General features: G+C 40.4%; 1 protein-coding gene across 4 annotated transcripts in view; it reads left to right on the plus strand.

Moving 5' to 3' along the window:
• The window catches only part of TMEM131 (transmembrane protein 131), a 159,992-nt gene that overhangs the window by 78,038 nt on the left and 69,573 nt on the right, over window positions 1–12,381 (plus strand). For all 4 annotated transcript variants that reach the window (XM_081326465.1, XM_081326462.1, XM_081326464.1 and 1 more), the window contains 7 exons: window positions 259–382; window positions 1,335–1,451; window positions 6,974–7,100; window positions 8,179–8,255; window positions 8,809–8,959; window positions 9,047–9,103; window positions 9,818–9,879. In XM_081326465.1, coding sequence (XP_081182591.1) covers window positions 259–382; window positions 1,335–1,451; window positions 6,974–7,100; window positions 8,179–8,255; window positions 8,809–8,959; window positions 9,047–9,103; window positions 9,818–9,879 — 715 coding nt within the window. The remainder of the gene's footprint in view (window positions 1–258; window positions 383–1,334; window positions 1,452–6,973; window positions 7,101–8,178; window positions 8,256–8,808; window positions 8,960–9,046; window positions 9,104–9,817; window positions 9,880–12,381) is intronic.

Raw genomic sequence — 12,381 nt, forward strand, 5'->3', positions numbered from 1 at the left:
GTGACTTGTTTGCTTTAGACAAAAAGTTAAATACTGCTTGTACGATGACATTACTATTTGCATTTCTTTGTTTTGTTAACTTAATTCTATACCACCTATAAAAACAAATAAGACAGATATTCTTACTGATACCATGTATACCAGATTTTTTCTTCGTGATGTATCAAAATATGTTATGACCTGCAAATATAAATATTCTGTGGTAAGATAATAGATAAACGATTCTAAATGCTTTTTCTGGTCTTTCTTTTTATACAGGCCAGTTGGGATGCCAAAAATGGAAAAAGTTTACTTGCATAATCCCAGTTCGGAAGAGACTATTATATTAGTTTCAATATCTGCAACAACATCACACTTTCATGCTTCTTTTTTTCAAAATAGGGTGAGCAAGCTTTGTTTTATGAAGTTCCTGTTATTGTGAAATCTTTTTACACTATCATAAGAAACTGTACTTTTTAAACAAAATCCCATTAACTAAAAAATGTTTATATCATTCCTCTAATGAACAATTCAGTAAAAATGGGAGATCAATTTCTCCAGAGATTGCATTTGCAAATTTATTAAATAATGCAAAGGAGAAACTTAATGACTTCAGCTTTATTATGGTAAAGGTAAAGGTTCCCCCGCACATGCGTGCTAGTCGTTTCCAACTCTAGGGGCCGGTGCTCATCTCCGTTTCAAAGCTGAAGAGCCAGCGCTTGTCCGAGGACATCTCCGTGGTCATGTGGCCGGCATGACTAGACGCCAAAGGCGCACAGAACACTGTTACCTTCCCACCGTAGTGGTCCCTATTTTTCTACTTGCATTTTTACGTGCTTTCGAACTGCTAGGTTGGCAGAAGCTGGGACGAGTAACAGGCACTCACTCTGTTACACGGCACTCGGGATTTGACCCGCCAAACTGCCGACCTTCTGATCAACAAGTTCAGTGTCCTAACCCTCTGAGCCACCGCGTCCCTTCTATTTTATTTTATTATGCTACTGTAGTTCTAATTCTGATAACAGAAAGACAAATAAATGATTCATTATTTTTTTTGTTAGATTCCTATTCTGGTTTTTTCCTCTCAGGATCTAAGATGTGCTGCATTGCACTTTGTTCTTCTGTTTTTCTGCACAACAATACTCGAAGTAGAGTGGGATGAGAAAAGCGATTGGTCCAAAGTCATCCAGTAAACTTTCATGACTCAGGGTGGACTTCAATCTGGATTTTTTCATTCCTAGTCGGGGGATTTTAACTGATAGCTTTCATACATCAATTCTTCTTTTGCATATTTAATATACTGTGCTTTTGAATCAGCAGCATGGCATATGTTCTGGCTTTTTTTTCTTTTTCAGAAAATTATCCCAGGAGGAAATACATCATTTGATGTAGTTTTTCTTGCAAGAGTTGTTGGAAATGTAGAAAACACATTATTTATTAACACATCTAATCATGGGGTATTTACTTACCAGGTAAGAACAGTGTGACATTGCTTTCTAGTACAGTGTACATTAAGATAACATTGTACAGTTGAAACTAGCAACAGTTTATATTATTTGAAGTCCTGTTCATAGAATTGCAGTCTAGGAAGCAGGCATTTTGGTCAGAGAGTTGAAACCATTTGCTTAGTACTCATATCAAAGTAAAGCAAGTTTGACAAGTTGCTGCTTAGGCTTTTCTTGAATGGGTTAGATGAACTCCAATGAATGGGAGTTCCTATTTTCCTGGGAATTGATTTCACTATCTAACTTGAAAGATGTCACCCTCATTTTCCATGTGTGGACCAGTTGCGTTTTGAATCTTTCCTAAAGTACAGGCTCCAGAACTGAATACCCTACTGAAACTGGAGATTGACTGACTAAAGCAGAATAAAGTAAAATAATTATTTCCTATAATTCAGAAAAGTATGTCCATTGATGCACTCCTACACAACTTTTTTTCTCTTTTATCTTGCAGCCACATTATAATGTTAAACATTTTTCGATTGGTTAACCATTCTACAGGCTTTTGATAAGAATTATTACATGTATATTATCTGTCATTCTGGGCACCTGATTTCTGTTTCCCAAGTGAAAAATTTTGAATTTGTTTCTCTTGAGTTTTATTTTATTTTCAGCTCATCTTGAGGCCCATCAGAATTGCTTTGAGTTTATTTTAGGATATTAGCTGGATTACTCTGGATTCCCTTCTGTAGATTTAATATGCATTCTCTTATGTCTTCGTCCAAGTCACTAATAAAAATGTTGAAGAATATAGTCCCCAAGACTATGGCATCGTACTTGATACTTCCCTCCAGTTTTATAAGGATACATTGATATGCACTCTTTGAATATATTTCTTGGAAAGCTGAGGTTTGGCTGGATTTCCTCCTTGTAGATATCAAAATAATTAAAGCCATCCACCAGTAATACTTTATGTCTTTTTGGAAAGTATCATGCATGCCTTCTGCTTGTTTAGGTGAGTGAAATAAACAACAGCAGTTCTGGATTTATTTATTCCTTCCTTTATATTAACTAGATGCTCTTGGGAATAAATTCTTTTAGGAGTTCAAGTCCCTCTTCTTTTCTATTAACATAGGAACATTACTTATGTTCCTTTTGAACAAATTGTATTCTTCAATATAATCGCAGGAGTCATGTCACCAGATGTAAGGCAGAATTCTATTTTGTTTTGTTTGTTGCCAGTAATTATTAGTACAGAAGGATAGACAACAAAGTCTATGAATATTGAATTTGTATTCCTTATTTGTTTTATTAAGAGATGTGAAAGATCCCATTTTAGCAACTTTTGTACTATCCTATATAAGAATAGGCCTTTAATTTTACTTCTGAATTTTCATCTCCAGGTTATACAGGATTCATTTTATAGGCCTGTCTTCTTCAGAAATTCACCACTATTTGTTCTGTTCTGCAGTATATCTTTTTCTTCCCTATAATTCAAAGCCTGTTTGTTTTGTAAGGGCTTGATAGCTGTAGAAATTGTTGTCTCCCCCCTCCCCAATATGTCTTGTTTTTGGTAGTCATTCTTGTCCAGAAACTTGCTCCTTTGGTTCATGTTCTTCATTAAATAGAATTGATTCCTCTGTCATCTTGAAATGTCTCATTTTTTTAATTGGATAAATCTTCATTTTATATTATGAATTAAAGCAGCCGCTTATTGCTCCCATCCTGTGACTTTTCCTTCAAGCACTGTTACAGCATTGTAGTTGCCAAAAGTGTATGCCAGATTGTTGGTGGGTAGAAATGCAAACATATCAGAAGCAGTGCTACTTACAATTAAAGTTTTCTATTTATTTATGCTTTTATTTCTAATGCACTACCCATAGAATATTTTGTTTTTCACTTCTTAGGCTCTCAGAAACAAAGTCTTAGATGAAAAAAATAGTTGAGACTCCTCCTTAAATATTCTTGCTAAGTCCATTATTAAACTCCTGTTTGCTCATTCAATAAGCTTGTTCCCTGGAAAATTACCACTTTATGTACCTCTTATAGTCTCTGCTTATGCAATTACTCACTCATTCCCAGTGAGCAATCAGCAAATGTTCAGTATGTATGGGAAGATTACTTTCCCCCCTTACATCTGAACACTTAGCCCTCAAAGGAAAGAAATACTATGGTCATTCTCTTATTGAATTCTACTGGAAAACTTTAATTTGTGATTCCTTAGTGATCAGTCTTCTCTTGAATAAGAATTATTCATGGGGAAAAAACATTCCAACATGGTAATGTCTAGAGGTTTTGAACTAATTATTTTGCCTAAGGGTACACATTAGATGAGAAAGGCTGGAAATATGCTCAGTAATGCAGTGCAATGCAATGCAACATAGCATCCTCAAAATGTTCTTTGAACTTTGCAAAGTTGGTGCATTTATCAATATAAAAATTTGATTTAAGAAGTGTAGTGAATTATTGTTGAACATTCTGTGGTACTAATGATTCTAATGATATTAAAAATATAAGAGAAAGATATTTGAATGTCAAAGTAAGTTTTTCAAGAAACTTTCAATGTATGAAAAGAAATTATCAAAAAGTCTTACAATTCAGTTTATATCAATATGTGTGCATAATCATTTAATACCGTATATACTTGAGTATAAGCCGAATTTTTCAGCCCACTTTTTGGGCTGAAAAAATCCACTTCGGCTTATACTCCAGTCAACAAAAAAAAAGAACTTACCGAGGACTTGCGCGCGGCCGAGCTACTTTGCCTGACGCTGCTGGGGTCGCCCGGGCGCCTCTGCTCGCCCTCAGCAGCACCTGGCCCGGAATCACATGCGAAACAAGCCCGGCAGAGGAGCCGGAGCGGCGAGCAGAGGCGCCCGGCCCAGATCCTGCAAGGCCCGGCCGAGACGCGCCCCCAGCAGCGGAGCTGCTCCGGCTCCTCTGCCGGGCTTGTTTTGCATGTGAGCTACTTTGCCTGATGCTGAGAAGACCCGCTTGGGCACTCGGGTTGGTGTCAGTCTCCGCAGGCCCTTCTCGTTTCCAGGAACGTCAAGCGCGCTTGGCTCTCCACCCCCACGGCAGGGCAGGGCAGGGCAGAGACTTGCTCGCCCTTCTGACGGCCCTGAAGAGAAACAAAGGGCTTTCAAACTCCCCACGAGAAGCTGGGCGAAGCGCGCGGCTGGGCGAGTGTGTGCCTGCGCGCGTATTTACGAAAGAAACGCTCCGAGAGTTCTTCTTTCTCCGCCCCCTTGGGGGGAACTCTAGCGACTGCTGTAGCCGCGCTTCTCTTCTCGGCTCCGAAAATAGGGATTTCTACTCTCTCTCTCTCTCTCTCTCCCCTCCCCACCCCGCATTCTCCTGCCTCTTCGATTGCGACAATAAAAGGGCGAAGGGTGCGCTGGTTTCTTCCTCCTTCCTCCCCCCCTCCCCTCCCCTCCCCGATTGTCAGGTGAGGCAGCTGGAGGTCTGGCCGGGAGATTGTAGCCGTTTTGAAACGCCGCGTCTTGAAACGCCCGATCAGCTGATTTTCGGGTGGAAGAGCCGCGGCTTGAATCTGTTTGCATCTGCCTGAATTAGACCGAAACGGCCTGAATTTGACCAGAGTTGCTTTGTAATGGCTGGAGGAACTGCAGAGGAGGTCTTGCCGGGAGATTGTGGCCGTTTTGAAACGCCGCGGCTTGAAACGCCCAATCAGCTGATTTTCGGGGCGGAAAGAGCCACGGCTTGAATCTGCTTGTATTTGTTTGAACTTAACCAGAAACGGCTCGTAATGGCTGGAGGAACTGCGGAGGGAGTGAATGCTCCAGCCTGGAATATTTGGAAAGGCTGGGGGAACCGGATGAACTGCAGCTTAAGCGACTGTTGCCGGAGGAGCCATGGCTTGAAACGCCCCAGTTTTGGGGCAGCGTTTGCTTGTTCCCTCCCTCCCTCCCTCCCTCCCCTTTCCCTCCTCTCTAAATCCTTCCTTCCTTCCTTCCTTCCTTCCTTCCCCAGCCCTAATCCGGAAAGTGGAAGGAAAGAAGAGTAAAGGCTGGGCGGAGGAAGAGGGGAAGTTTAAAAAGGGGGCGGCGTTCCCTTTAAAAAGCCGCCCGCCACGCCGCGCTCCCTCGCAGCACTCGCGGCGGCTGGCTTCTTGGCTCCCGGTCTCCCCCAGGCTTCCCGGCTGTGATTGGCGAGCGAGCCTCCCGAGCTCCGGCGGCCGTGACATCAGCAGAAGCGGAGCAAGCAAAAGCGAAGGGGGAAGGAAGTTCACCAGCAGCACCTCGAGCCCGCTCCGAGCGCTGGCGGACGCGGAGCCGAAAGAGAAGCAGCATCTCTGCGCGCCCGGGCTGCTGGGGTGAAGTTGCAGCCGCCGCACCAACCAGCCGAGGAGAAGCAAGAGAAGGAAGTCGCCGCCGCTGCCCAGGCTGGGTTTCCTCGAAGGCTGCTGTTTGCACCCGGGAAGGAAAGTGCAGGAAAAAGGGCAAAGTGGCGAGCTAGCCCAGCATTCAACGTTTCTTCGCCGCTGCCATCCCCGAGAAGGCGAAGGGCTCCTATTTACAGCCACCCATCCGAGAGAAAAGTGGCTGTCGGTGCTTCGTCGGCCTTGATCCGGGACGCAGCCTGACCTCCCCTCGTCCCGGGAGACTCTCGCTTCCCCCCACCCCCCACCCTCCCTACATCCCGAGCCTTCCAGATCTTCGCCTGCCTACTCGCGAGCAGGCATGTTTTCCAGCCAATCCGGGCCTGGGAGCAGGGCGCCGGCGGCACGTCCACTTTCCCCGCACTCTCCGTTCAGACGGCGCCCTTTGAGCCTGGAGTGATGCGGACGTCGGAAAAGGGCGCCGGGCGAAAGCAGCGAAGCGGGATTGCCGCGTGCCCCCCACTCCTCCTCCTCCTCCTCTTCTTCTTCTTCCTCCTCCTGGTCGGCTTGACACCCCCATTTCGGCTGCTTCGCAAACTGCTTCCTCCACCCCACCCCACCCCACCTCACCCCTCCCCGCAAAAGATGCCGGGGTCGACAGCGTTTTTTCTACCCGGAACAAGCAAACACGCAGGCAACCCTGCACTATGCGAGCTACTTTGCCGGCCGCTGCTGAGGGAAGATCTCTGGAGAGGAGCATAAGGTGAGCTGCTGCATTTCCCAGCCTCGGCTTATACTCGAGTCACCAACTTTTTCCATTTTTGGGGGGTAAAATTAGGGGTCTCGGCTTATATTCGAGTCTGCTTATATTCAAGTATATACGGTAACTTCAATATTCTAAATTATGGATTCTGGAGATAAGAAAATATCAACAAATCAAATATTTTTGCTATTACTGCATTAGATAATATTAGAGAATAGCATAAAATGCTCATTACTGCTGAGGGTGAAAGGCAGAAAAAAAAATATACTTGAATTTTATATGATTAGGAAATTAAGTAATGCCTGAGGTCTTTAAACCTTACAATAATGAACTTCAGATTCAGAAACTGATGTGGGAGTTTCTTTAGTGCTGAGAATTGGGTTAACTTTAAAGCTAGGAGAAATAAAATAAGCATATTGTTAGCTAATTTTTTTTCTTCCTAAACAGGTGTTTGGAGTAGGAGTACCAAACCCTTACAGGCTGCGCCCTTTTATAGGAGCAAAAGTTCCAGTGAACAGCAGTTTTTCTCCTATAATAAATATACACAATCCCCATAGTGAACCTTTGCAGGCAAGTAGTAGCATTTTCATATTTATAGGTATATTAAAGAATTGTAATATATTACGTGCAAGTAGTCTTTGACTGACGACCAAAATAAGAGATGGAACATACATCAATATTCAGTGTACTCATTAGTGAAGTATCATATGAGCACACCCGATTTTACCCGCTTTTTTTTCGTTAAGCGGTTGTTAAACGAAACATCATGTGACCATGACTTGGAACTTCCTTCCAGCTTCCCCATTGTCTTTGCTTGTCAGAAGTCAGATGAGAAGGTCACAAATGGTGATGATGTGACTCAGAATGCTACACTGTCATAATTGCATGACACTTGCCAAGGCCCTAAATCACAGTCATGACTGTGATAATCCTGCAAAGATTGTAAGTGCTAGAGCTGATTGTAAATCACTTTTTTCAGCACCATCATAACTTCAGTCACTATATAAATGATTATGATCTGAGAACTATATTTCATGCAATTCTTGAAATATTTGATCTTATCTATTTATTTTCAGGCTGGGTTATTATCTCTACATTAGTGTTCTGACATCAGGGTATTCTGACAGATCCAATGCTTTGCTGGCAATTAACTTGCAGAGTAGGAAAAATGGAAGAGTATTCTCTCCTACTATGAGCTAACCTATTTTTTTCCTGGCATGATATAATGGAAGGCTGCTAGGGTTTAGGAACATTTGACAGGTCCTTCTAATGTTCCTATTCCCAAATCTTACATAGTCTTTCTAAGGTTAGGATTTCTTGATGTCTGCTAAGCTAAACTTGGAAATTAACTAGAAAGCAAAAGAAGAATCCTGTATTATAGATAGAACTCTCACCAAACTAATTGTGAATTAATTGATTTTTTTTATCCTTTAGAATAACAGGAGACTGTTGTTATAACACTGTAATTACTATTGATTTCTCACTTCAAAATTGAACATTTTTAAAAGAGTTATGTCATAAATATTGTATCCAAGCATGTAGCCACCTTGAGACCTCTAGTTTGAATTTGGATTCAAGTTTTATTAACACTTTTAACACCTTTTGTTCTTATCTTTTCCCCCCCCCTCTTTTTTGCCTTTCCTCTCAGGTAGTTGAAATGTATTCAAGTGGGGGTGATCTTCATCTAGAGCTTCCATCTGGCCAACAAGGAGGAACAAAAAAACTGTGGGTAAGTGATAATTCATTGATGTTATTATCTGCTTTTGATGACCACAATTTAGTCCAAAATTTCCATTGCTAAGCAAGGCAGTTGTTAAGTGAACCATCCGGTTGTTAAGTGAATCTGACTTCCTGATTTTGCTTGTCAGAAGCCAGTTGGGAAGGTTACAGATGGTGATCACATAACCCCAGGACAATGCAACTGTCATAAATACATGCCAGTTGCCAAATTTTGATCATATGATAATAGGGATGCTGCAATGGTTATAAGTGTGAAAACCGGGCATAAGTCACTTTTTTCAGTGCCATTGTAACGTTCACTAAATGAATGGTTGCAAGTTGCAGCCTACCTGTAGTACAAATTGAAACTTCTTTATGCTTCTTTATTATTGTCATTAGAAGCATGGTTATGATTTTTGTATAGTGATAATAATAACTAATGGTGTCTTTCTTTCTATTAAATATAAAATCAACAGATCAAAATATAGTCAATATTATCCTAAATGGATTTCTGGACCTTTAATTTCTTTGACTCATATTTCCCACTATTGTCTATTCAACAGGAAATCCCTCCCTATGAAACTAAAGGAGTAATGAGAGCAAGTTTTTCTTCAAGAGAAGCAGATAATTACACAGCATTTATTCGAATAAAAACAAATTCCTCAGATACTACAGAGTTCATTATTCTTCCAGTAGAAGTAGAAGTTACAACCGGTTTGTGATGTAGTTTATAATCAGTTCCATTTACTTCTCTTCTACAGTGGAAAAGAAACTAATTTTGGGGTTTTTTTTCTTTTAAAGCTCCAGGAATTTATTCATCAACAGAAATGCTAGATTTTGGTACTTTAAGAACAAAAGGTAAATCCTACATTTGAATATTTCTTATAATTATTATTGATTTAATTATACAATTTACATTCTGCCTGATTTCACTCATTTGGGATGGCACCTCTAAATACTATAAAAATGATCATTTAAAAGAAAACATATCTTTAAATAAGCAGCACATCAGTCACCTTAAGACCAAAGCTTTAATGGGGAACAACCACAACATTGCTACCAGTAAAATCTAAAAGTTGCGGGTGGGATCTGAACTGGGGAACAGACTGTTCCAAAATGAACATCACAAAAAGCTGCAGCAGAGTTTTGACTCTTATAAATACCTGGAGAAAAGGGACCAGCATTTTGTGCAGTTTATAGATGTAGCACTGTTGAAGTGCCTCCTAGCTCGCTAGCATGAATTACTGCAGTAATTCAATCTCAAGATAATGAAGGCCTCAATGCCTCTCTTTCAAAATAGTAAAATTTGTGCACCAACTAAAGCTGGGAAAAGGCTGTCCTAGTCATGACTTTTCAAACTGCAGTTATACTCTTGGTAAAATATTAATTACTATGTTAAAGAAAAAAGAATCATTTAAAACAATCTGTTTAACAATTAAAGATTACAATTTTCTAATTAGGACAATTAAATATACTTGAACTTGGAAAAGCAAAATAAATATCTTACAGCTAAAATTAAATTCTGATTTTGGTACTAAAAGCACTTACAGCGCCTTCTATATATCTCAACAGATCTGCCAAAAATTTTAAATCTACATTTGTTAAATTCAGGAACAAAAGATGTACCAATAACTGTAAGTACTGCCTGTTTAATTTCAAAGTTCATTATAACTTTCCTTTGTTTTCTACACTTAAATTTATATGGGTTATTTTGGGCCACCCATATAAGTTTAAGTGTTATAAAATTAACGAGAGAGAGAGAGAGAGAGAGAAAGAAAATTAGAAGTCAAAGCTTGGGTTCTGAAAGTTTGGTTCCCATTTTCTTATGGCATGTGGTGGAATATAGTTTGGATTCCCAGATGGGAGGGGCGACATTCCAGAGGGCAAGGAGGCAGTGAAGCCATTGAAAGTTTGGCCTTTGGGAAGGTTAAAAAGGGTCATCCTTAACTATTCCCAGAATATATTTATAGTGATGCAAACAGTTGCTTTAGTTTGGCAAGTTTTTTAATTCTAGGTGAGGAACAATAAGGGAAATTGCTGTAGGGCAGGCATGTCAAACTGCCGGCCCGCGGGCTGGATGCATCATGCATCTGGTCCAATCCCCTGCTCAGACAGGAAACCCTATACCATTTCAGATAAATGGTTGCCCAATCTCTTCTTAAAACTTCCAGTGTTGGAGCACCCACAACTTCTGGAGGCAAGTTATTCCTCTGATTAATTGTTCTAACTGTCAGGAAAATTCTCAGCAGCTGTAGGTTGCTTCTTTCATTGATTAGTTTCCATGCATTGCTTCTTGTCCTGCCTTTGGGTGCTTTGGAGAATAGCTTGATTCCCTCTTCTTTGTGGCAGCCCCTGAGATATTGGAACACTGCTATCATGTCACCCCTAGTCCTTCTTTTCATTAAACTAGACATATCCAATTCCAGCAACCGTTCTTTATATGTTGTAGCCTCCAGTCTAAACAAAGCATCTTTGTTGCTCTTCTCTGCACTCTTTCTTGAATCTCAACTTTTTTTATATTGTGTCGATCAAAACTGGATGCAGTATTCCAAGTGTGGTCTTACCAAGGCATTATAAAGTGGTGTTAACACTTCACGTGATCTTGATTCTATCCCTTTGTTCCCATCTATACCCTCATCCAAATCATTGATGAAAATGTTGAAAAATACTGGGCCTAAAAAAGAGCCTTGGGGTACCCCACTGCATACTTCCCTCCATGTAGATCCAGTTCTATTGAGGACTATACGTTGAGTGCAATTGGTCAGCCAGTTACAAATCCATTTGGTGGTGATGCTGTCTAACCCACATTTTTCTGTCTTATCAAGTGGAGAGTTGTAGTCTACTTTATCAAATGCCCTACTGATGTCCAAATAAATTATATACACGGCATTCCACTAATTTTCTCATTTTGTCAAAGATTGCAATAAGATTTTTGGCAAACCCATGTTAGCTTTTGGTTATGACTTTGTTTGCCTCTAAGTTTTCACAGATTCATTTCTTCATTATCTTTTCCAGAATCTTAATTTTACATTTGTAATACTGTTGCTTTGGGCGGGAACTTTAGTCTTGGTTTCACTTTTGATTGTGCCAATACTTTGTAACCAATAAACATGTTCTTAGAGGAATACTGAAGCTTTGGAGATCTGCTTTACTTGGTCTCATCTATCGGAACCATGATATTAAACCAAGATTAATGTTCCCTTTCATCAAACACAATATGTCTAAGAGTTGAGCTTCTTTCTAATGTAATCTAAGAGGCTATCAAGTATTACTTTTATAAAAAATCTAAAATGTAAGGGCTTTAGGTGTCTTTGTAATCAAAATTACTATGGATTGTTGTCAATCTAATATATTTTAGTGGTAGCATACAGTTCTAGTTCATCATATTTTCTAACCTAAGAAATAAAAGTTGAAAAGATACAACGAAATAAGTGTTTGGGAATTACAATTAATGTGTGTTGCTACTGTGAACTGTGTGGTTTCTTAATCTGACATAATGCTCTAATGAACATTTTCAACACTGAATGGAAGGTCTGAATAGAATAACAGAGTTGGAAGGGACCTTGTAGGTCATCTAGTCCAACCCTCTGCTCAAGCAGGAGACCCTATACCATTCTGACAAGTGGATGTCCAGTCTCAACTTGAAAGCTTCCAGTGATGAAGCACCCACAACTCCTGAAGTCAAGCTGTTCCATTGGTTGATTGTTCTCACTGTCAGAAAATTTCTCCTTATTTCTAGGTTGAATCTCTCCTTGATCAGTTTCCATCCATTGTTCCTTGTCTGGCTTTTGGGTGCTTTGGAAAATAGGTTGACCTTCACCTCTCTGTTACAACCCCTCAAATATTGGAATACTGCTATCATGTCACCTTTGGTCCTTCTCTTTACTAGACTAGCCATGTCCAGTTCCTGTAACCATTCTTCATATGTTTTAGCCTCCAGGCCCCTAATCATCTTTGTTACTCTTCTCTGCACCCTTTCTGGAGTCTTTTTGTACATCGTGGCGACCAAAACTGGATGCAGGATTCCAAGTGTGGTCTTATTTTGTTAGATAGGGCCCAGTGTTCAAGTCTGTTGAGATCCATCTGGATCTTGAGCTTATCATCTAGGGCAAATTTGCGATGTTACGTGATGTCGC

This window comes from Vipera berus (assembly GCF_964194415.1).
Source record: "Vipera berus genome assembly, chromosome: 4".
NCBI classification, from domain to species: Eukaryota; Metazoa; Chordata; class Lepidosauria; order Squamata; family Viperidae; genus Vipera; species Vipera berus.